Here is a 26,223-nt window from a genome sequence, read left to right as displayed (position 1 = left end):
CAGGTGGATTCAATTGTGCTTGCAATTTTGCAGACATTAACGAGGGAGAGTAAATGACTGAGGCGGGGAAAGAGAACAATGCTGCACTCCTGTGAGACAGCCTGACACACGGACTAGAGCACAGCACAAGCGCTCAGGAGCCTCAAAGTCTAGTCCTGTTTTGACCACTGACTGACAAATGTTCTAAAGCTAAGCATGGAAAATAAAAAACAACTGTTCTCTGAGTCTTTTACAAAAATAATACTGGCTGAAATCTTCAACAAGTGTAAACTATCAAATAACAGAAATCACTGACTCCAAAAGAAGCTGGATTACAAGCCAAATTCAATCAGCTTTTAAGAATACTTTCTTCCTGAGCATCTTTTCCAAAAGCAACATGTGACACAGCATGAATATAAGCAACACTTGAACTGTTACAAAAATACATTAAAAATAAATTACTTAAATCCAGAAAAATTATTCTAATGGGCTAAAGCACACTTAGAAATTGTATTTTTATGTCAATAACTGTTAACGGAACCATAGCCTTAACTGATACTCCAAAAGCCATTTCACTCTTCATAGAAGTTTTCATAAAGAAATAACATACAAGGCACACTAAACACTGTCGGGCCAAACACATTCTACTGTTTATTACACATATTACATTCTTAAATAAAAATGCGTCACATAACATTTTTGCATAGATATCTTACAATATACCAATTTAAAAAAGAATTATGAAACAGACCAGTAACAAAAATAAATTTTTTCTTCATTAATAATTTTGTAACATTAACATACCACCATCATATAATACAAATAATATTTTTAAATCTTAAGACTTTTTGTACAGCAAAAAAACTGACAAAGTAATATATTTATATATATATATATATAAAAAGCTTAAAAAAAATAAAATGTCAAAAAAAGGCAGAACTGAGGGCTACAAGATTGGGTACTTCTGTGATATATTAGAAATACCAGAGTAGGCCTGAGAGAACGTGACCGAGGGCATCTCCGAAATGCACTTGACAGACACATCTGGTAAAAGAAAAATTATAGTGCAAAATGAAAGTCCTTCAAGCAATGTTGTTTGTTTTTTTGTTTTTGTTTTTGTTTGGTTTTTTGTTTTGTTTGTTGTTTTGTTTTTTTTTAATAGGGAGCATTCATATGTTTTTGTTGTTGTTAAAGAAAGATTCCCCAAACAAAAATTTAATGTGTGGTAGAGAGCAAGAATATTTCAAAGAATAAGAGGGAAAACAGGTCACTTTGCAAAGAAAAAATAAAATCTCAGCCTGCATTATTATTTTTTCAACTAGATGAGCAGACATGCCAAACTAAGGCCTTGTTTCTAAGAGGAAAGCTGTTGTGGTTTATATGCAGTGATTTCAAAATCAGGTACTTAAACTGGAGAACCTTCCTGTAAAGGTACCTTAATTAATTAAAGCATTTCTTACACATCAGCTTAACTGCATAGGATGCCAATACAAACTTGATCCAGGCAATCACGTAACAGGTGCAGCTACAAAGTGATTTAGCTAGTCTGAATTTAATGTAGGGCAGCTTCCCTGGTAGAGACACGGCCTTGGTAACAAAGTAGTGTTAAACCAGTGTTTTGATCTACTTCCAGAATCTGACAGGTCTGGGGATTTAAATACAGAGCAATGGGTAAAACATATGTTGCAAAACATAAAGATCAGCCCTTCAGCCATCAGGCCTTCCAGGGACTGCATGTTAGCTTTTCATTTCCCCGAGAGCCCAACAATAAAGGCTAAAATTGCCACGTTTCTGTCCATTCTAGTTCCCTTTAGTGTGTACATGCGAAGCCCTCATCCCCCTCCCTTCCCACCTCCCCTCCCAATCCCCAAATCTGCAGCCTACTCATTCACAGTACACAGCAACATGTATTTCCCAGCACTGTTGAAAACTTTCCTACAGAAGCTGTCATGATTCCTAAAATGCAGTGGCAACAGCAAGTGCCCTCCCTAAATGAAAGCAATAGGCACAGTTGGCTACTACAAACTGTAAGTCAGTAGCTCAGTTTGCTCTTCTGTGTAGGTATATACAGTATACTCTTGTACATCCACATCCACACAGAGACAGGGTGGAGAACCTGTTTTCTGGCAGTATATAGAAGTTAGGACCAAAGCACTTAAAATCATCAAAGCTTTCCTTTTGAAAATCGCAGAGTTCCAACTTCAATTATTACACCAAAAATGCCATCAACAAGCATTAAGGAAAACTATAAAACCCTGTTTATAAATGACGCCTGCATTTGAAAGTTTTCAGGTAGGGAAACATTCTTGAGGTGATAAAGGCAGTCTACTTCCCATCTCAGCATTTTTACGTATATAATTTATATATACAACTATATAATTATATATATAACTTATATAGCACAAGTATTCTCAATAGTTCTTCCTCTAAGAGAGGAGAAAATTCTCAGCTTTACAAAACAGATCTTAGTACCTGGTAGGCCAGATCCTACACTCCTTACAATGCTAAATCTTGCCACCAAAGCCTGTGCAGAGCTGTGGAGGAGAAAGACTGCAGCAGTCATCCCTAAACTATTAATAAATAGAGACACAAGTGTGACAAAAAGAAGAAAAATATCCAAGTTCGATCTGGAAAAGATCATTCATGAAGGTGTAGTTTAAAAGCTAAGGAAAGACAGGCAAGACTTGTCAATGAGTAGTTGTAATATCTTGGGAGGAAAATATTCCCATTTATTCAAGGCAGAGTTAAATAGTTATTGTCAAGCATTGTTTTTTTCTTGGTATGTAGATATCTTTGCAAGTGCAATTCTATCTGAAATCAGCAAAAAGTACTTTAGAAGTTCTGGGTTAGAGCATCACCCAGGATATCAAAGCTCAAAAACAGTCCTACTGGATGGAATGACAGAATGTGCCAAGTCCTGAATGAAATCAAGAGTAAAAGCCCTTGATCCACTGAGTGCTGGCCTTGTAACATTAAATTATTTACAAAATTTTCCTTTTTAATTTTTTTAAATTTAAAGATTTGACATATATTAAGAGAAGAGGAAGGGAAACACTTAAGGAAGTTGGACTTCATCAGCTTTGTCAAAAGTACCAATTACCACCTCTTTTGTATACAGACAAATAAAGTGTGTTAAATAGGAGGAGCAACCTTTATATTAGATACAAACCCCAAATCATCTAGGGTCAGATAAAAATGAGGGAGAAAGCTTGATTCTGTAGATATCAGAAAGGTCACAGGTAAGATATACTCAATCACTGCAACAATCATATTTGATCAACTCCACTTTAGCTATACACCCTAGTGATTAGTTAATTTTTTATGCCTGAAGTTAAAACAATTCCAAAAGCAAAGATTGAGGGATGCTCGTGCATTCAGGTTCTTCTTCCTCATCTGTGTTTGGTCAGTGCTTCCCATGCATTAAGTGAAAATGTGCTACCCCAAGAAAAATAGCAATTCCAAAAAGTCTGAGGAAAATAAGAATGAAAGAAAAAAATGTTCACCTTTGTTGAAATATGTTGGCTTGGATTCCAGGTCCAGGAAGCCATTTCTGAGACATCACATGGGTCTTCCAGGCTAGCAAACTTGTTTCCATAATAACTGGCTGATCCCTGCAGCTGTGACACATATCAAGGTATGATATTGCTTCAAACTGGCTTGCTAAGGGTTTAGGGTTTCTTAAGATTTCTTCCTCTTTAGGTCTCCCTCATGAAGAAACCTTATAAAGTTTAACAAGGATGAAACTATCAGAATTTGAGAAAAAAACCCACAGATCTGCCCTACAGTCTGTTTCATCAGAACAAAACTATGAAGAAATAGAACCAGTACACATTTAATCAGTGAGAGCTGTGAAATGAATCATAGAAACACAGAGAAATCAATATTGGAAGGTACTTCTGGAGGCCACTTAGTTCAGACCTTTGTTTAAAGAAAGAATAGTGAGATCAGACTGCTCAGGGCCTTGTCCAAGACATTGAAAGAATCTAGAATTTCACTTCAGTTGTGAGTTTAGCCAGGTAATGTAATTGTCAAGACTGAGTACTAGCTACTGAAAAACTCAGAGATAATGAAAAATACTCTGGATTCTGCCATCCACTTTTAGACCAATCTCTATAAAATATATCTGATATTTTATGTTGCTCTTTATCTCCTAAGGGCAAAACCAAACAGAGCAAAGATGCACTGAAGTGTTGTTTTAGTGTAAGAAGTGACTAAAATACAGTTTCATGTGTCTTCGTATTTGATACAGTACAAATGAAACAATACCTTTTTTACTTCAAAGTGAACCATCAATGATCATGTTGAGAAAAAACAGAATTTCGCTAGCCAGGCCTCAAGCTGGCTATGCTTCTATAAGCATATTTTTATGCACAGATTTGGCAAATCTGATTAGAAAACTATTTATAACAGTGCTTCCTAAATTATTTTTTATTTGCCAGTTTTCAAAACAGAATCTTGACTTTAAGTTGTCTCAGATAATGGAAAATCCAGAATAAATAAATTTTATCAACACTATCACATATGAAGCACATCTTGACCTGGAATATTCTGTCTTGGTCTCCCCATTACAAGAAAATTATTGACATATGGGAGCAAGTCTAGCAGAGAGTCACCACGAAGGTAGTGGAACACATGATGGATGAAGAGAGGCTGAGAGACATGATTCAGCCTTAGGAAGAGAAGGGTAAGTGTAGATCTTATTGCTATCTCCAAATACCTAACCAAGACTGTAGAAAAGAAGTCAGACTCTTCTTGGAGGTGCACAGTGGAAGAGGCACTGAAAACAAGTTTGGACATGGAAAATTCCTACTTGACACACAGATTTTTTTTTTTTTTTTTTTTAACCATGAAAGTGGTTAAATATTGGAACAACTTTCACAGAGAGGTCGCAGAATTTCCATTCTTGAGGATATTTAAAACTCAGCTGGATATGGCCATGAGCAACCAACCTAGTTGGAGGTCAGCTAAGATGGCCTCTGGAGGCCACTTTCCACATGTGTGATTCTATGATTGACTGCTCTGATTGATCCAAAATATTATTCAGTTAATCACAAAACCTCACATTTGTCTTTGTTGCTTCCTCTGTGTACGCTATCTTGTGAGACTTTTAGCTCAATTTGTTTTCATGGTTCCATGGCCTTGGAAACCACCATCTGACTTTCTTACAATGGCTTCTCTTTTGCAAATGGGCATAAATGTTGCATTGAAGGAAACAAGGTAAAGCTTCTCCTTTCTACCGCCAGATAACTCAGTCCTCAACTGTCACCAAATGTATGGGTTTGCTTTCAAGAAGCCTTATATAGAACCTTTCCTCTTCAGTCTGATTCTACTCATAATTTACAGAGAGAGGACAACGGTACAAATTTAGCAAGGAGACACAGGCCCAAAAAGGAACTAATTATAACAGACTACACAATTTGAAGTGTACAGCTTAAAATATCTGCAAAGAAACAAATCATTGTAAAAAAACCAGTCCTGGAATGTGTCACTGATTATGCCTTTCCAAAATGGAGAAAGTTAGGGTTCAAAATTTTAGCAATGACTAAGACACTTGCATATGAGCACCCAAAAACTGAAGTCAAAAGATTGATGGGTGCACCATATATACAGCTGAAAAATATCTCCCTTTTCAAACATAAGAGGTGGTTCCAAAGCTCAAATGTTGGCTTCAGAGTTCAAGACCTGCTACAAAGCCTGAGAAATTTGAAATCTGCCTTTTACCCCACTTTTTTCTATGTTTTTTAGGCTATCTGGATCCAGGATTCAGATGAAGGCCTGCCTTTTGAACAAAGTAAAGAGATCTTTCAGCATTTTTTTCACCTGGGGCCCTTGTTCTGGAATATTTAAATAAGATGCCAACAAGACCATAAATGACAACTGGAACTAAAAACAGTCTTGCTTGACTTTTTCCAATTTAAACAGAGTCTGGTGTTAAAATCATTATTTAATAATTAAGGTTTGTGTACTACTGGTAGCATGTCTAAAAGCAGGTGTGTTCAGATGGCAAAGGAGGATATTTATGCAGGTTCACAGCCAATGAATATCGTAGTGGAGAATTTGAGAGCATAAATTTTAGGAGACCACAGTAAGGAAATTCAAGGGTTCTCCTATCCTTTTTTGATCTAGTGCACTCACTGGATGCTCTACAGTTTCACACAGCTGAGGTTTCAATTCCCATTGGACATCTTCCTGAGGGGCAGCAGAGGGGCAGCACCAATCTCTGCTCCCTGGTGACCCGTGACAGGATCCAAGGGAATGGGATGGAGCTGTGTGGAGGTTCAGGCTGGACATCAGGATAAAGTTCTTCACTCAGAAGTGGTCGGGCACCGAAAAAGGCTCCCCAGAGAAGTGGTCACAGCCCCAAGCCTGCCAGAGCTCAAGGAGCTTTGAACAACACTCTCAGGCACACGGTGGGATTCTTGGGGTGTCCTGCGCAGGGCCAGAAGTTGGACTTGATGATCCTTGTGGATCCCTTATAACTGAGGATACTCTGTGATTCTGTGGTCTGGCAGGATGCTCTATAAATTCCAACACAAAGTGGATTCTAGGGCCCTCAGTCCCAGTGAAACAGCTGGGTGGAATGGCCATAAAAAGTATGCAAATACAGAAGTAGAGAAATACGAGATTGTCAGCAAGCAGTGCTCTGCAATTTTTAAATGTATACATATATATATAAGCATATATATATACATATATAGAGTATAGTTAGTTTTAAATCTTTGGAATAAATTCAATTTTTCTTCTCTCTCTCCTTCTTTCTGACTTTCTTTCACTCTCATGTTCTTATCACGAATATTACATCACTGTCCCTAAAAGATGGTTAGATTTTGGTCCATATTTCATGCCATATGGGCCAGACATCGTATTTCCCCCCTGTCCCCAAAGTGTTCAGTTGACAGTCACAGTGTTTTGTGAAAACTGTGAGGAAAACCAGCATCTTTTGAATAAATTCAATCTCTCACTGGAACCAAAGGTTGCAAAATGCTGAGAATTCAAGTGCCAAGGATCCCGGTGACAGCTCTTAAGAACATCTACTGAGTTTCTTGTTTGCTCTTTTTTCCCCTTAGAGTACAATTTTACCTCCCAAAACATAAATTAAGGGAAATATTTAACAGTCAATGAGTCAAAACAGTCAAAGAAGGGCAGTTGGCTAATACATTATAAAAGAGCAGCAACCATTTGTGGACCACGCACTATTTTGTTTCATTTCTGGACACATCTTGTAGGGATGGTCCAAGAATATACAAAATATACAACCTAATGACCACCTGCCTGCTTGCATAGGCCACTTTTATGGTCCTAAATGCAGTCTTTGGAGTCAGGGCCAGTGCCAAATAGGTTCAAATACAAGTTATGGCAATAAATTTTTTAGGGTTTTTTTTTTTTTTTTCCTTTTGTAATGAAGGCTTTAATCCACTTTGAGCCAAAGAAATCAAATTATCAATATGACGGAAGGGTGAGCATGAGACTTCCACTTCTTGATGATTCACACCGTAGGCCAAAATGGACCTCTAGGTTAGTAATACTTTAGACCAATCATTTGGAAATGCCGCACTGCAGTATAAAAAATCCCTCCCTTCACCGCTCACATGGTTACATTTTTTCACATAGGAGTGGGCTACAGCATCAACTTGATGAACAGAAAAGCAGGACTTTGACAATTTCTTTAACGGGCTAATGCTGAATGAAGCCATTGTACTTGGAAGAGGTTCTTGATTTCCTGCTCAGAGACTGGAGTAGGATTTTTGGCTTGGGTTTTTTGTGTGTGTAAGATGCTCAACAAACAGTTTAAATTAAAACATCTGCAGGTGCTCTTTACAGAAAAAAGGCTAATGTTTTAAATTGGTTAATAGAAGAACTGCAAGAAAAAGCAACACAATTCACCACTAAATCACCGTGGGTTGTGGCTAATATGCTCACATGATGTGGTAGGAATCCTGTAGTCATGCCTGTGTGGCCAGTCCCAGACTGATATCCAGGTGAAGACAAGGAGTTCTGAAGATCACTTGTTTATGGAGAAAAGAGAAAAAAAGTTTAAGCTTCCAAACAAGCTTTTTAAGTTTTTTGTTCAAAAGATAAACAAGAAGTCCTAGCTATGGCAATAAGGTGAGGCTTACAGAGATATTAGGTGCTGTATCTCAGGGGTTTATCCCTTGGCTATTTAGCCATCGTGGCAGCAGCTTCCAGAGTCCCTAGTGCATATGTTGTGCAATAGCCAAAAAAAAAAAAAAAAACCCGAAAAAAAAACCAAACCAAAACAAACAAACAAAAAAAACACCCCAAAAAAACAAACCAACCAACAAAAATATAATCCTCCGTGAAGTCTACATAAACTCAGGCCAAAAGGAGGATGTTTGTGTCACAAGTGTCACTCCACAGTCTACTGCCATTAAGGCCACTGGTATTGACTTAAAAGGATCTCAATAGCTCAGTTCCAGGAAGAAGAACCAAAACCAAGACAGGTCAAAGTGTCTGTAACAAGTCTGATGCACTGAACATTAGGAATTCTCAGAGAAAGAACAAAAAAACCAAGAGGTTAATTTTGGCTACCAAACTGGGATTTGGTTTTCTAGGTCATTGTTTTCCCCCCATCTATTTAAAAAGAAAGTTAGTGCTACAAATATGCAACTTCAAGACATCATATTCTTCTACCGAGTTGCACTGAGAAGCAAGTTAGATAAGCCCCTCCTACTGCCGTCCACCTGCAGGGAAGCCTCCTCTGTTTTCTTTGATTTCCATTGGCAAAAACAGGAAACAAATCCAAGAGGGATGAAGTACTGTAAGTAATTGTTCTTTTTCACTGACTTCACCTCTACACCATTTCCTCGCCTGCATCTTCTCCCATCCAGCTGGGGCAAGGCATAAAAGAACCGATGTAGGTACTGAAGTGTAACTGGGTGCATGACACTGTGAGCATGTGGTCCCTGTACAGCGGGTTACACGGGATCAAGTTCTCTTCTCCTGTAAGGTAGCACGTTGTAACTTGAGTTCCACTTTCATCTCACAACACTCAGCCCAGATGACATCCATGCCAAGCTGATATTTAGATGTGTCTCTTCATGTGGAGGGCGAGGTGATCCGACCTGGAAAAACACCTGCAACATAAAGCAAGCAGGAAATGAAATACGTATAGGATTTTGGAAAACAGGGTTTGTGCTCCTTCCTTGTTAGGTACAGGAGAAAATACATATCCCAGTTTAGAGACATTCATTTGGTTATCCATGGATCGCCACCAAAGCCTGTGTGATTGACCTCTGTCACCACAGATAGGCAACTACCCTGGCTCTTCAGCAGCTAAAGAGGTGACTTTTATCCTTTCCCTGTTCCTCTCCCTCTCACTTCTTTCACTGAGCCAGACATCAGGGAAGAATGCTCATCTATGCACCTGTACTATAAAACGAAATATTTAATACACGTGTGTTTGCAAATTAAAAAAATAAATCAGTTTTATTCAAGTACTCAGCAATACCGTTTTTAAAAATACCAGCTTTCTCAAGTGCCCACTCCTTGCAAAAAGCACCAAAGAATGATGCTAGTTTTGAAAGCTGAATTCTCATTTCTAATTCCAAACTGGAAGGAAAACTAGCTCAGAGTTTGGAGGCTGACAATCCATCAGGCTTCATATCTCTCCCTTCCTCTCAACTGGGAATCTGGGTGGTAATATGTGGACTCTGATGAATATTGTCTCTCTGAAGGATGTTGACAGAAGATATCATGCCTGTTTTGTAAAAGTGACAATTGAAATACAGAAATGGCAAAGAAGTTGTAAATCACACAGGTGTGGTAAAATCGGGGGGGGGGAAAGAAAGCAAGGACTTGAGCTTTCAACTTCTGTTCTTTATTCATAAAGACTTTTCCATCTCATAAGAAAACATAATGTTTTGTCATTCTGAACATGTAGCTGGTTCCTGATGAGATGGACTCCATACCCATTAGATATGGGATTTAAGTACCAATCCATTACATCCAGCTTGACAGTGTCATTTAAGATATGTATGGCACTGGAAAGCAAACCACAGGAGAAGCAGGCAGTGGTTCTGGCTGCCTACCCCACAGCCCTAAAATGGACCCTGTCACAGTGGCAGGACTCAGACACACCCAGAAATTAAACTTCTACTAGAAATTTCAGTTGAGCATTTAAAAACAGGAGGTTTTCAAGTTCCCTGCAAATTCTGGCTTACCTTCTTTCCACCTTAAGCCACAAGATACTGGCTTATTTATTTTAAAAACATTTACTACAAATATTACACCAACCCCCACGTAACTGTGGCTTTTGAGTAAACTGGTTCTGTGGGCTCCAAGAACACTAGGAAAAGCTACTTATAGAACTGATTTGCCTGGCATGTCTTTTCAGTGCTCCACAGAACTAGAGTATAAAGCAGCCACCAATAGTGAGAATCAAGATAGCTTATATAGGAGCACCGAGTGTATTTTTTAAAAAGCAGTAGTTGAGTGTTTTGTAGTTTTCAGAAAGAAGAAGCAGAAGAACAAATTGAACAACCCCCCTGAAAAAACCATATTGATAGATAAAAACCCCCAGTCAGTCTAAATGCCCAAATGATAAACACCCTAAGCAGAGAAAGGCTAAGAAGGAGAACCATAAAAATGAAACTATTTTAAATAGTTAGGGGGCTTTACTGTCCTGCTGAAGTATTCCACTGCACAGGTAATTGATCTGCATCTACATACAGAGATGAGTGATCAAGAGGTACATTTTTAAGACAAAGAAACCTTAAAACAAGACAACTTTCACAAGAAAAGTCATTTACTCATCTTCTGTGAATGAGCAATGAACACAGCTCTTCTCCAGTCATCTCTTCTCTGCTTGCAGGGCTTACAATGGAGTTAATACCTTTAGAATGGCAAAAATTAAAGACTTCAAAATAGGATGGAGACACTCCTCCAAGGTCCTGCATGAGGTACACATGAATCTGACAATGGACACTGGACTTTCAACACAGCAGGCTCTGCACAGCTAGAATTTTCTAGCCCTAGGGTGACAAAATAAACCCTTGGACCAACGTCTCTCTCATCAGTCTTAAACTGAGAAAGCAGCATGCTCTGGCTACAAGGGCTGCCAAAACAAAACAACAGCTTGAGTGGCTGCCAAAAAGACATGCACCAGCTGGCACTTCAGTCTAGGACTAGTCATAAGACCCCCACCCAAGCACAGCTTTTCCTCTCCAATTGTCTCTTTTATAGGAGCAACCCAGGAAAGCGTATGCTGAGTCACACCATAGCCAGATCTGTTAAAATTATAGATTCAGTACATTGTTTCACATCAATTACTACCATATTAGCATCTATAATATTTTTATAGGTAATAAAACGGTGCCATATTTGCTAGTTTATAGCTAATAAAATGGTACAATATTAATTCTTCACATTCTCCCACTGAGTAATTTGGTTAGTTCTATTTCTTGTTAAGGCTAGTGGATGTGGACATTTATTTTCAACTGTAAAACAGTCCATACAAAATTTTTACAGCTAAATCACACTGTCAAAAAGCCTATTGATTACTGGACACACTTTTTTTTTATTTTCTGGGACTAGAGGCAGCAGTGGAAGAGGGTCCACAGGATAAACTGTCAAAGGAAACTGCTCTCTTCAAAAGTCAAGAACAGGGGCTTGCTGGTCTCTAGTCCTGCCCATGACACAAGACTTTCTCTGCACCTCTGGCTCTACAACTCTTTCAGTTCCAGACCAGCTCTGCACATCACACATGGGCCCATCACAGCCTTCTTCATCATCTTCCCCCCACTCTAGCTCTTCCTAGAAAGAACAGTTTATGCTAGAATAAGACATTCTGATTATAAAAGTCATACAGGGATGTGTGATACACTAATTTCCTGCTCCCAAACATGATTCCTTCCTTTCTCTTTTTGCTGTATCTCCTTAGCAACACAATACTGCTTGGCACTGAAGCCTCTGAAAGGAGAAAAGGGAAGGTAAGTACAATGAGAGAGAATATACTGCTCAGCCATCTTTCCTACCAGCTGTGGATTTCCCACTGTGGGATGTGTTCATCCCAGCTATGTGCACTCTTAGCTTGCTATCAACAAGGAAACCATGTGCACATGTGCACACACAGAGAGAGGAATGTGCATCCCAACAGCCTGGCACTAAGCTGCTGTCTCCTAAACACCTGTTTATGTAGAATCAGCAAGTGCCACTACCCTGTCAAACTCCTCCCCTTGAAGTGCTGAGGGCTTGCCCTGTGTGAGGAACAACCCCAGCCTGCATTTCTAAAGAGCAAAATTCCTGGGGAATGCTAATAACCAGCATAACCCTGGCATCTGGAAGACACTAAGGACTTTCCTGGGGTGCTTTCCACAGCACTTCAGCCGAATTCTCCTTTCTCTCATGCCACAAAGCCACACACCATTTGCAGTACATATGATGTTACTCAAAGCAGTGGTAGTTTGCCAGCTATGACAAACAGTGTGATCTGTGGGCTGCATGGTGTTGGGATAGGGCTGGGACAGCAGGAGAAGAGAATCTCCTTATTTCTTTTGTTACCAAATTGACTTATACACAGAGGACATTAATACTTCTTTAACATTGGTCAGAACATGAGAGAAACAAGCACATCTAAAAACAGTCTTGGAAGGGAACTGCAGCCAGAATGTGTGAGCAACAGCCCCCTCTGCAATCTGAATCACCCCTTCCATGCTTTGTTTGCCAAGATAGAGCCTTCAGGTCTGAACAACAACAGGCATAGGATTTGTACTACATCAGTGTTGTTAAAACAGCTTCAATCAGCTCCTTAAAACCTAACAAGCCAGCTTGTCTGAGAGAGTGGCCACAGCTTCTGTCAATAATGGTGAGTGCAATAAAGGGTAGCTGTTCAAATACAGAGAAATTGTTCTCCAGCTGGAACCCTGGCTCAGGAAGGCACATCTTTAAAAGTCTGCCTAAGTGGCTGAAGGCAGTTTTAGGCTCACGTTTCAGTGCTTGCTTGAGGTGACCTCTGCAATAGGTGGTAGCAAAGGGGCTTGAGAATGAGAAAAGGATGAAAAACGGTAGTGTGGCATAGTGGGGCAAAGGAACAGGCACTGTCACTCTAAAAGCTTGCAACAATTAACTGGGGGAATAAGGAGAAATCTGCCTCCTAGCACCACACACAGATAGTATGGACATAGAGTTTAACAGTGCACAATCCACAGCACTCTGAATTTTATTAACAATGTTTTTTCCTTCATTTACAGATTCAGCAGAAGAGCAGAAAATGCATTCGATGATTACAGGAATATATCTCTCAACTGCAGTAACTGAGTTTGCCGCCAAAGAGAAAAGCTAGGTAGAAAGGGATAATATGCAGAGGGAGAATAAGGAACACTTAACAAAGGGCTGAAAGAGACCAAGGAGTTGAAAATACTGGCTGTATTTCTTTAGATCTCTGCTGAAAATATTGCTTGTCCTGACGGAAACCCCGGGGCTGTGTGTGTATGTGTGTGTGTGTGTTTGTGGAGCCACTGAGGAATGAAAAGAGAAAGGCATTGCCTTATATTTAAAACAGAGAACATAATTGTTCTGGTTCACAGAAGTGCTTAAACAAAAGCAGAACTGCAGAGGTCCCTACTTCGCTTATCCTGTCCCTCCTTCTGAGCAAACAAAAGATGATCCAGGGATAAAACAAAAGATAATCCAAGAGGAAGCCCTCCGTGGGGGAAGGGGGACGGGAAGAGGGGAGACAAGGGCAGAAGAGCACTTAAGGAGATGAAGCTCTTGGAAAGGCAGGATGTGAAAATGATCAAATTTCCTTCCCATAAAAGGATGGCGTCCCTTCTTTATGTCCCACACATCCTCTCTCCACGCATATTCTCTGTTGGTCTGGTGTACCCAGAGGCTTCCTAGAGGCTTTATTGTATTACAAAACGTTTCCTTATCACAGTTGAGAACCTTAGTGCTGCATTAAAAAGATGGGTAATTTTCTTAAGCCTCTTTTAAAAATATATATAAATAGGATTAGCTGGATAACATGTTCAGATGCAAGCACATTATTTGATTACTCAATAGTGGATCCAGGTTTCACCCAGGGCACTGCCAATCTTCAGCTGGGGGGGTGAGTGGGGGAGAAGTGCTCATTGTTCGATCCTTTCAGTGCTGTCAAGAGTCATTACAGGGTAATTGCTTTTGCTCCACCCCGATTTCTTATCAATTGGGATTGGGGAGGTGGGGAAGAGTGTTCTTTTGGTTTTGTTTCTAAATTGAAAGAACCCAGCTTTCAAAACCACTCAGGACCAAGCAAGGACGGCCAGATTTTTCAGAGAAGCTCAGTATTTATTGAAGCAGCTACAGTAGCGAGGACAGTACAAAGGAAGGGCGGTGAGCGGCTCTCCCGGGGAGCTGCAGGGTGCTCAGCTCACACCTCATTTCTCAGAGCGCTGCGCGTCACAGGCTCCCCGGGAACCTCGGCCCTGCGCACCTGGCAGCCTTTTAAAGCTGGGCGCTCACGGAATGAAGGTGCAGAGTATTGCCCACTTCAAACAGATGTCAAGAGTGAGATTTAAAACTGTAGGAGAAGATTCATTAATTAGCAGGAATGTGCAGAGATTACTGATCTTACAGAAAACAACCCCATGAACCTGAACGGTAAAATGTGTCTAAATCACTCTTGGGCTTTTGAAAATCGTGCCCTTTGCGCTTTTCTTTAGGAGCCCTGGACTCAGCGCTAAGAGAAGACAACGATCATACAGAAATTAAATGCTTTTTCCCTAGAGGCTTACTATAGATTTGGGCCACTTGTGGCACACAGCCACACACTCCCCATTCCTCCTGCTATACACCAATGTTTTTGTGAGACCCACGCTGCCAAAATGCAGGTGGCCAGCAGTGGTGCTTGGGGTTGTCCTTGAAGCAGAGCAAACAGAGGGAGCTCTGCCTTTGTGAGCACAGCAAGCTTACACAGGATCGGGACACAGAAAGATGGGGAGATGCTTTGTGGAGAGATCCATCACAGATAGTCTAAGGCCCTCTGGATGTTTTTCTCTGCTTTAAGAATATTAACAGGAGCTGCCCTATGAACTGAATCCTGTGCCCACAACAGACACCAGCAGCGTTCAGTCAGACCTACACCTGGTCCCACATTTTGTTCTGTGCTGTGGGATGGAAAGAGCTTAGACTGCTTAGGATGAATTCCCCATCTGCCAGCCTGCCTGGCCACTGAGGCAGAGAGGACAGAGGCCAAGCAGAGGGTCCCTCCATGGTACAGGGATCCAGGCAGTGGGACAGAAGGTGCCTCTGCTGGGAGCCAGGTCTCTTGTCTCTGGGAGCTGGCAGCTCCATGCCAGTCACAAAAGTCCACAGGTTTCCTGAACATCATGTTTAGGAGCTGCATTACCTGTCACAATGGTTGCATTTAAAGGGCTTTGCACCCGTGTGCTTTCTGTAATGCCTCGTGAGCTCGTCGCTCCGTGCAAAACGCCACTCGCACCCTTCCCACGAGCACTTGTAAGGCTTCTCACCTGCAGAGGGGAGGAGAGAACAGTCAGCACGGCAGCAGCATTACTGGGCACTCAACTTGAAAGCCTCGAGTCCTCCCACCCCACCTCTAACCCATTCAAGTAGGTTAGCCCATCACACAGTTCATGGTCAGTGTGGGATGCAAATAACTTAGGGCTCGTGAGGTATTGTACTGAGGATAGTTCCAGTCCAGATTTTACCACAGCTAAAATTCTCACACAACCTTATATCCTGGTTCTGGCAAAACCAGCCAACTGGCATTTGAAGAAGCCCTAAGACTGTCCTCAAATGCCTAAGCAGCTGGGTGGCTGATCTTCAGCTTTTCAGCTCACTCTGCCCTTGCCAGATGTATGGTACCTGTGGTACCTGAGTGACTGTACTAACACCTGTTCAGGTGTGCACCACTCCTGAGTGACCACCACTGCTGCATCACACCCTTTACCTTGATGCTATTTACCCTTTGCGTGGCCAGCCTCACATCTCTTCCCCACAAGCATTCATGCCTGCTGCCCCCAAGGACTGCACCTTCTTTACTTGCTTCTGACAACAAAATCTACTCCTAGGACCAAGAAATTTTGTCAATGAGTGTGAGAGGATATATTTTTACTTCTTTTAATGGGCTGGTCCTTCAGGCTTCCTATACTACACCTTCATCAGCTGTTATTGTGCCCCAAAATATTAACAATACCACTGAAGTGTAGCGGTAAGACAGGAGATATTCTAGTCTGCTGCCACGAGTTGGACTCAATGATTCTTGTGGGTCCCTTCCAACTCGGAATATTCTACAATTCTGTGTTCATATCTAACTATCTTCTAATGCACATCAGTCTCTGCAGATCAAAGTCTGCCATGGTGTAATATCTGTGGAGTCATTAACACCTTCTGATGAAGAATCCCAAGCCATGACTCCCTTTTCCTTATTCAGTGCACATGCATTGATATGCACTCAAATTTAACATCTCCCTTCACAACAATTGCTGTAGTGCATCTCCTCCTGTGTGAACTCCATGTCACTCTTCCCCATGCAGTCTGTTGATATAAAATTCAGACAAGAAATCACTTTCATTACCAAGCTTCTAAGTGGATTATTACTTACTTATTTGTTCCTAAAACTGATAAGAAGGCAAGCTTAAAAAACCCACCATGGGCCACACCAAGGCTGCAATCTGTAAGAACCCTCTAGGCCAGTCACACAAAACAATCACTTGACCACAGCAGACAATGCAGAGACACAGATTGTTTTATTTCGTGTGTCTATTCAGCAAGTAGAAAAGTGAGATCTGGTTATGGGAGACCTATTTATATCATGCTGATGAACTGGAGAGGCAAAAAGAGCAAGAAAAGTGAAAAGGGAAAGAAAATCGCAGCAAAATACATAAAAAATGCTGTTCTCTGGTTTGTGAGTTTCTGCAGACTTCTTTTTGCAGAGTGGTCATCTGGCCCAGACAGAACAGCAGAATGGGCTGAGACTTCAATTGAAGTTGCGCCATTTTACTGGCTTCTGACAAGTTTCTTCGGCTCAGTAGTTCAATTAAAGGATTCACTGGGATGAACTTGTGAAGAGAGGGAAGCATTTGGCCATACTACAGCAAAATATCCGTTTATCCCACAGTCCCTGAATGAAGAAAGGCCAGCCTGGATGCCCCTGTTGCGAGTCCTCCATGGGAAAATGCCCACAAGGACAATGGACTGAGCTGACAATAACACTACCCCGCTTAGAATGCGCCTGCTTGGTCATCTCTGGAGACTCACCTCTTGTTCCTTTACTCTTTGAACAGGATTTCTTCAGGAAAATAAGAAGTTACAATCTTCTTCTTAGTGAGCAAGTTGCTGGTTTCTGGGTCGGTTACTCAACTGTACCTCAAACACTCACCAGTGCCGGCCCCACACGCTGGGGCTGCAGTTGCAGCACTCTCCCCCAGCCCTCTGCACCCTACCTGACAAAAGGCATCTGCTCTCCACAGAAAAAAGGGATTCCCAGGCCCCGTCCTGTGCCTGTGATGGAGCACCAGGTTTGTCTGAACAGTTCATGCACTATATTATAAAGTTGTCAGTAAACAAGCCTCAGTGATAATGCAGTTCCTTGGTTCTCTGACGCTCTCTAGTGCCTACCTTAGAGTGGAGACAGCCAGGCAGAGAAAATGCCTTGCAGCAGTTTGCCACACACGCTGCAAAGCAAAGGCAGAAAACGACTGCTCGGCCAAATCTGGCAGGTACAGCTAGTCTGAAGGATACAGTCATCTGCAGAGCAGAAGGTGAAGGGAAAGCATCCCAAGCTTTCTGTGAAACTATATAGGCTACTAGGACTGAAGTGGAGTTTGGCTTGTTAAAATTTGTCAAGAGCTTTGCAAATATACAGTGCTATATATAGATTACGAGAGACAGAAAAAACAAGCACCATTACTGGTAAACCCACAGAATGACACATATCTCTGTTCCTTGCTGCAGGGGCTCCTCTCCCAAGTGTTCCAGCTCTGGCCTTGCATAGCCCTGAGCTGAGTTTTGTTTTTCCTTCATAACCCAAGCCCTGTACAGCAAAATGTCAGACAGTACCTCTCAGTGCTCCAGACTGCATGCTGCCATACCGTGCTCCCAGTGCACAAGGTAAATCCAAAGGAACATGGTGACCTTTAAAGCCATGTCAGACAGCTCCTTGACCCAGAGACCTCAAACAGGTTAGATTTCCTGCCCTCCTGCAGCTACTCAAAAACTCAGGAGGGAAGGAGGAGAGAGAGACCTGCCTGTCTCTGCATGTGAAGACTAAGAACAAACTGCTGCTTTACTGGCTGCTTTCACCTTACATGAAGAACAAATGGAAGCATAGGTTGCCAAGGTGCACATATGTAGAAAGCAGGGGAATGAAAAAGGGGAGAGGATCCTCAAACCTCACTACTGGCAATAGCAGGGAGAAAAAATGGGAAGGATCCTTTCCATGTGTTAGGCTGCTCTTCTCTTGTTCAGAGGACTAGTGAGACTAAAAAGATACATGATGAAATCTTCCTCTGCTGAAGGCGATGGCAAAACTCCTACTCACTTCTACGAGGCCAGGATCTCCCTCTTTTTAAGAAATTAATTATGAGCTGCAAAATCCAATTAAAAATTGGATCATCATGGAGTTGTGCCACACTGACTTTTTTTTCTAATTTCTCAAACTAAAAACCACATTTAAAACTTGTGCCTGCAAGCCACTCCCAGGAAGGAGGCTCTATTCCTTAAGTCACCTTTATTCAACACAAGGATCTGTGCAGTCCTTAAACAAATGCATAAATCCAGATTTACACAAACACACTCAATGGAGGAGCCAGTCCTCATCTAAAAAGAAGCCAATACCTAGGAACATGTTAAATACTCAGTTCCTTTAGTTCAGAACTTACTCCACACCATGGGGCTGGTTCAGATCCCACACATCCATAAATGCACCTGGGAAGCAGTGCAGATATAGTCAAGCAGTGAATTACACTATTTTCCTAGATGAGCACTTGTGTTAAAAAATGCATCATTTGGTTATAGAAGATTTGTAAGCAACACAGAATAACTGGCTTTCAGCTGCTTCTACTTTTTTTCCTGGGAGTCAGAGACACTACCTGGTGATTCCAGGCTTACTGACTTGTAGTTTCCGTGGGCAGCATATGCATGAGAGAGCAGTGCAGCACAGTGAAGGAGAGCTGCAGTGAGACAGGGGGTGCACAGGACTCAACATCCACACTGTGGGCATTGGAAGGGTGTTATTTCTGGCTGGCCACAGCCTCATCCTGTGACCTGAGCTGGGCCATAGGTGAAGCATGCCAGCTGTGCACTCACAGCTGGGACAGGAAAAAAAAACAAAACACATCTTCAGTCTGACCAGGCTAAACCAAAGCACAGTGATTGGGGGTAACCAAAGCCTCATCTCAAAAGGTCACTTGATCACCAGGAAATACATCAGACACATCCTGAGTTGCCTGGTGAGGATCCTGGAGAAGCAGCCTGCACACACCTGCTTGTGCACAGAGCCATGTGCTGAAACCTACTGGTCTGGAAGGGCTGTATCACCAAAACAGTCTTACTATTAGCCCTTCAGATATACTTTAGGGTTTCAGTCCATCATGACTGCACACTTCTGTAAAGCAGCCTCTCTTCACTGTGGCTGTGTCTTGTGGTCCATATCTCATTTTAACCTTTTCATGTCCCTACAGCACATTTTATACCCTGAGACTGGGATGCTTGGGGAGTAGGCTCTCTGTTCCACTTCTGTTTATGGCACCTCATCCAACTGAGCTCTTCTTCTGAAAGTACCCCCAAAGCACATTTCAGTACACTCTGGCCCTCTATCCTCTATTTCATCCAGCCTGGTCCAATCTGGTAACTGGAGGACAAAGACCTATTAAAATTTATGGAAAACATGCAATAGTGAAGCTAAAATTATAAGTCATAACAAAAAATCCACCAGACTTTGGCAGCCCTCAAATCAGGTCACTATTCCTTTTGTGACTGGGATGAATGCAAGACTAAATATTAGGCATCCTTTTACAAAAATAAACAAATATTGGTACAGCTTTCTCTTGAAATCCAAAAATTTATCATTTCAAAGTATGAAAAAGCCAAGCACACAATCCCATTTGCACTCCTGTGGCAAACACACACTAGGTTTCCAGCAAAAAGTGATGGGTAGAGCTGGGCTGGTTCTGTAATGACCACCACACTGGTCTTTGGAAATTCTCCCTCCATATTTCAGCCTTGAGCATTCTTGGTGAACTTCATCTCATCCAGATTTAAATATTGAAAGCCATCATCTGACACTGCCACCTATGGCATTCTTTTTCAAGTTAACGGGGAGGCAAAGGCATGGGTGGACTGTGACACATCATACCCAGGCAGACTGGAATTGGAGGTGAATTTCTCTGCTTTGATGGTGCAGGGGGCCAGGCAAGCAGGTCAGCTGCATGCACCTGTATCTTTGCTCTCCAGGCACAAACTAGAGAACATCAGGTTTTTGGTCCAACACATATTTAAACTGTACAAACCTTCACAACAAATATTTCCTCACAAAACACAGCAATGGGGATGTTGTCTCTTCTGAAGATCCAGAGATGCCCTGTCCTTGCCACCTATGTCCCACAGGCACCCTCTAGGTCCCAGACATATTTCTCTTGTCCAAGAAGTAAGGCAGTGTTTGCTAAGACATCTCGGAGAGGCTGTTTCAGCAGAGTGATTAGTAGAAACACTAGATTACAGGATAAGGAGGTACCTACTGAAGATCAGGACATGATCACAAAACCACAGCACACAATGGACACATTATACTTCTTATGGCTGCACTATTTACTGCCAGTCCCAAGGGTTAAAAAGTCACGAGTGCATTCTTCTACAGAAATAATGAGATCTTAAAAAAGAAAACAATAATATTCAGACATTTGCCTTCTGCTTTGTAGATAACCAAGGACCAGGGTTTTAAACCTCTCTTTGCAGCCCTATAGGTTAGGAACATTTATTTTGAAATACACAGGAAGAAATTTGCCCTCTATTCCCTGAATTTCAACAGCTGGGACTTTATAAGAAAGCACTCCAATTTTGAGATGTGCACAATAAGATCGCAGAGTTCCAGTCTGATGGGGTAAAACCCTGGTTCAATTCAAGTCATTGGAAAAATGTTCATTAGGCTCAAGTTTCACCCTGTATCTTTATGGAATTGAAAGCAAAGATATTATGACCATCCATCCATATCTATTTCCTTACCCCTCCCCAGCACTCTCCTGCAGGGCACTTAGTAAAGCAATCAAGTAGCATAAGCTCCCAGTCCTGCAGTGAGCTTCAGAGGAGAATCACAGTCAAAATCCTTGCTGCTACTTCTCTGTGCTAAAATGTGGTAGTATCATGGGACTCCTTTAGTCCCTTGACATTCCTTTTCGATCTAGCCAAAAATGTTTAAAGAAACTGTGGGCAAACCCCCAAATTCTGCCTATATGCATATTTTGAAAGCCATTCAAAGCAGACAGTCATTGCACTGTGTTTGAAGAGCTCCTTAATATTACACAGCTACACAAAGCTAGCATGTGAAAGTGTGTTTAAGAAAACAACAGAAAAAACCAGCATGTGTTCTAATCCACTGAGGATTTTTTTATATATAGTTTCAAAATCCAGGAAAAAGTTGTCAGAAAGAAACACAAGTATTTCCTTCCTTTTTATGATCTGTAATTAAAAAACCATTTAAAATGAAAGTAGTTCTAAAAGTCTCTATGTCTAAAAATATGTATTGAAAGACAGCTTCAGATACACTTGTTTCAAGACTGATGTTCCTACAGAACTAGACAAACTGTAAAATTACAACTGAAAAAAAATAAATGGAAGATTTCTTGCTTGTATTTTTCCTGTAAGGAAGTTCTGGGGGTCTGAGCTGTGTGAAGAAATGTGTGAAGAATCAAGTAGTGATTTTTAAGAGTGTTTTTATATCTTTCCTTGCTACCCTAAGAGTGTTTTAATGATTTTTCTTGCTACCCTTCCTGAGAAATCCTTTTAGGACCTTCTGTTTCTGGGCTGGTGAGTGGGACCATGCCATTGCAGGAGCAGCAGTGTCACTGCAGGATGAACCCAGGCATTTTTCAGAGGCCATTGCCTGTGGGGATGCTGCTGCTGCAGACACGAGTTGCTCAGAAGTGCCAGAAGCTGGTATGGTTTGGGGGGAGAAGCAGCCCCCCACAGCACCTTGCAGTGAAATGCCAGGCAGGCATCCCTAGCTGCTCTGCAGTTTATGATGAAAGTCTGCCTCAGCACAATGAGATGCCTAATGTGGAACTTCACATTACCAATATTTTATATTTATGTAGCACTCTTAATCTCCAAGGGTCCCTGAGAGCTTTACAAGCTACATACATGGCATACCAATGAAGCCAAGCCATAATTCTTTTAATTAGCTGAACACAGCACGTAGCACATGTCACAACAGAAAACGTTACTGGTCACTTCACTCTTCCTATGGAAAGTGCTATATGGGATTTAATAGAAACGTGTCCCAGAAGGCCATTTGGGTTTAAGGACCCCTGAAAAATGAAATCTAATCAGACAGGTCTCCTTAACGCCAGTGCCTGTCTCCCCTCATTACATACACACACTCTGTCAAATATGAGGCACAGCAGAGGAGCTGCCCCAGACCCGCTCCCCACTTTCACACCAGATTCAGCACGTTACCATCACATGGCTCGGGCAGCTGCTCTGCTGGTAAGGTTACAAAAAAGCTGGTGAGCAGCTGCAGTCCAGAGCACAACAACATCAGCCTCTTTTTAAGATTAATAAGTTCATTTCTTTAGCAAAAAGGAAGAGCAGGCTATTTAATACACACATCCTCTGGAGATCAATGCTAATATCTAAGCGTATGTGCATGCAACCCATCAACCAGTAAAACTAATTACAAAAATCAATTTCAGATACTTTTCTGAGCCTTTCATTCCTCAATATACTCCTAATTGATTTTTGTTGGAGAATAGAAAGCCTAATTAATATTTTTATTATTTAAAAGGAATGCAAAGGAGGGGGCAATGGTCAGTGCTTAACTGGCCCACCAATGTTTTCTATACAAAAAGAAGAGAAAAAAAATTAAAATTGGCATTTTATTCAGTTTTGCCACCTGCTGGAAAAATGGAAAAGGCTTTGAAAGGGTGACAAAGCACAAGAGAAAAGCTGGCAGAAGACAGTATGGGGCAGAAGAGGAATGTGACAGAATTGTGAAATACACAATGTGAGAAGGTTGTACCTATTTTTAGAAGGGCAGGGATGATCAAGTGTAAAAGCGGTATATTTCCATGAATGATGTACGGCTCCTTTCATCCAAAAAGGTCAGCAGTGCCCTTATAGAGAGGTGGCTCTGATCATGTCTGTATTAGAGATGGGGGATAAGAGGTTAAGAAGCAGACCCCAATGTCCAATCAGTCTTTCTACAAACTTCAAAGCTCCGGATTAGTTCCTGAGGGCCTTGCCAAGGCTGCAGTCTTCAGCATGTAGCCATTCAGGACACAAAAAGAAACCAATTTTTGCAGCATTATGTCTTACAAACACACAAGCACCTAACACATATCCACAAAGCCCACTTGCCTAGCTGAAAAGCTGAGAAAAGCAAAGCATGCAGCAACATTCAAAGAAATGGAAATGTTCCATTTTCTACTCAAGAGGCTGCACTTAACAAGCCACATTGCTCTCCTTACTTGAGCCCTGAAGGAGGGGAGGAACGCCTGGCTTTATCTCTTTGGGTCTGTGCATGACTCCCATTGAGAGGGATAAAGCCTCCCGTTCAAACCCCTCTGCACAGCTCCTCTTGGATGGAATCTCCTGGATGGTGGGAAGCAGGGCTGGGGGACGGATGCTGGTGCCAGCCTGAGCACACGAGCCCGACTTCTGCCCCATTAATTGCGGGCACATCCTCCCCTGGGCCGGGCCCTGGGGACAGCAGCAAGGCGGTAGGGACAGGAGAGCACCCGGCAGCAACAGCAGCAGCAAAACTACTCCATTAGCCCTCCAGAATGAGTGTGAAGGAAAATGAAAAAAGAGGAGAGGGAGAGGGAGAGGGAGAGGGAGAGGGAGAGGGAGAGGGAGAGGGAGAGGGAGAGGGAGAGGGAGAGGGAGAGGGAGAGGGAGAGGGAGAGGGAGAGGGAGAGGGAGAGGGAGAGGGAGAGGGAGAGGGAGAGGGAGAGGGAGAGGGAGAGGGAGAGGGAGAGGGAAGGGAAGGGAAGGGAAGGGAAGGGAAGGGAAGGGAAGGGAAGGGAAGGGAAGGGAAGGGAAGGGAAGGGAAGGGAAGGGAAGGGAAGGGAAGGGAAGGGAAGGGAAGGGAAGGGAAGGGAAGGGAAGGGAAGGGAAGGGAAGGGAAGGGAAGGGAAGGGAAGGGAAGGGAAGGGAAGGGAAGGGAAGGGTGCGGGAAGGGTGCGGGAAGGGTGCGGGAAGGGAAGGGTGCGGGAAGGGAAGGGTGCGGGAAGGGAAGGGTGCGGGAAGGGAAGGGTGCGGGAAGGGAAGGGTGCGGGAAGGGTGCGGGAAGGGTGCGGGAAGGGTGCGGGAAGGGTGCGGGAAGGGTGCGGGAAGGGTGCGGGAAGGGTGCGGGAAGGGTGCGGGAAGGGAAGGGAAGGGAAGGGAAGGGAAGGGAAGGGTGCGGGAAGGGTGCGGGAAGGAAAGGAAAGGAAAGGAAAGGAAAGGAAAGGAAAGGAAAGGAAAGGAAAGGAAAGGAAAGGAAAGGAAAGGAAAGGAAAGGAAAGGAAAGGAAAGGAAAGGAAAGGAAAGGAAAGGAAAGGAAAGGAAAGGAAAGGAAAGGAAAGGAAAGGAAAGGAAAGGAAAGGAAAGGAAAGGAAAGGAAAGGAAAGGAAAGGAACGGAAAGGAAAGGAAAGGAAAGGAAAGGAAAGGAAAGGAAAGAGAAAAGGAGGAGAAAGGAGTTGCTTGGCAACGGGCGGGCAGAAGCAGCTGTGCAGCAGGTCGGGCTGGTACCCAGGCGGCGGGGCCGGCCCATTAGCACCCCGCATCTCATGCATTTCGTGCCGGGGTCTCCTAGTAACAGCCTGTGCACGCCGGGCTGTTGCGCTTCCCCTCCTCTCCTCCTGTTTCTCCCGATCACGCGAGGCATCGCTGTTTGCCCTAATTACACATTCTCTGCTGCTTCAAGCTGCCATTACTTAGGTCCCCAGAGGAGCAGCAAGAAATTTTAAAAAATGTCCTCTAATAAGGGCTTCTAGTTTCAGATTCTGTGGAGCTCTGCAAGCTCAAAGATGCAAAGCAAGGTAGCAGCAGAAGAAACAGATGAAAAAGGAAAAAAATTCAGCAGCTCACTGGGTCATATTTTTCCAGCACTCTGAAACATGTTCTCTTCCCTTTGTTTTTTGTAAGGTATCTTAGAGGGTGGACAATGAGATAGCCTTTAAGGGACATGGTGCATATTTACATAATCCAGAGCAGTGTATCAAAGATATGTTCCTTGGAAACCTATGGTTTAGGTCAAGAGTTTCTGAGAAATTCCAGACTATGTATAAAGGCAAATAGGCCAGGAAAAATATGAGACACATGTATCGTGGACCCTGTTCAGAAATGACAAAAAAATTCAGAGGAACAGACTCCCCTTTTCCTGACGCTAACATTTTAAGTCATTTTGCTCCATATTTTTGCTAATGAATGTGAGGTTTGCTTATTCAAACTGTTGCAGTGCTAATGTTTTTCTGCATTTACCATCTTCTCCCTTTAGTCACTAGAAAGTCTGAGAAAAGATAACCAAAAAAATTATGGGCAGAGACAGCACAGGAATAAAACACGAGGGGAAAAGAACATACATTCCTTCTGATTTCCCATTTTTTTCAACAACAAAAATGGAAAAAGATCCAGGATCTCAATCACTCAGATACTGAATTTGATTTCTGGATAGATGCAAAAGGGAAATCATGTGCTTGGGCTTAAAGAATACACTGGCAAGTTCTCCCACTCAAGGCTGCCCCGGTGCCAAGGCAGAGCTACCTCCATGCTGGCAGGCGTGTTTGAAGGAGATCTCCCCTCTCCTGGTGCTTCCTCTGTGCTTGGGCGCAGCTGGCAGGCTGCACCCAGCCGCACACCACCTCCTTGCTGCTCCACACTGAGCAGCGCTCGGGAAAAAGGCCTCGGCAATGCTGCTGGGCAACCCTGGTGAACCCAGCAGACTAAAGAGCACAAGGCAGCGAGTAAAGATAATCAATTTTAGCAGCTAGGGAGCTGCCCCATCTGGATTTTGGAAAAGGCACAAATGGTTACCTGTCCTTAGCTCTAAGGGAACCACCCAGATCATTCATGCTGCCAGGTGAATGTAA

The 26,223-nt window shown here is 42.5% G+C and overlaps 1 protein-coding gene across 2 annotated transcripts in view; it reads right to left on the bottom strand.

Annotated features, from left to right (window-relative positions):
* Window positions 1-1,074: 1,074 nt before the first annotated feature.
* The window catches only part of KLF7 (KLF transcription factor 7), a 66,463-nt gene continuing 41,314 nt past the window's right edge, over window positions 1,075-26,223 (bottom strand). For both annotated transcript variants that reach the window (XM_063400318.1, XM_063400317.1), the window contains 2 exons: window positions 15,323-15,446; window positions 1,075-9,074 (listed from right to left, as the gene is read on the bottom strand). In XM_063400318.1, coding sequence (XP_063256388.1) covers window positions 9,023-9,074; window positions 15,323-15,446 — 176 coding nt within the window. In that variant the 3' untranslated portion in view covers window positions 1,075-9,022. The remainder of the gene's footprint in view (window positions 9,075-15,322; window positions 15,447-26,223) is intronic.

Source organism: Prinia subflava, chromosome 6 (genome assembly GCF_021018805.1).
Source record: "Prinia subflava isolate CZ2003 ecotype Zambia chromosome 6, Cam_Psub_1.2, whole genome shotgun sequence".
Classification (NCBI taxonomy): Eukaryota; Metazoa; Chordata; class Aves; order Passeriformes; family Cisticolidae; genus Prinia; species Prinia subflava.
Note: the sequence above shows the minus strand (reverse complement) of the source record. Positions and strands in the feature narration are given on the sequence as shown.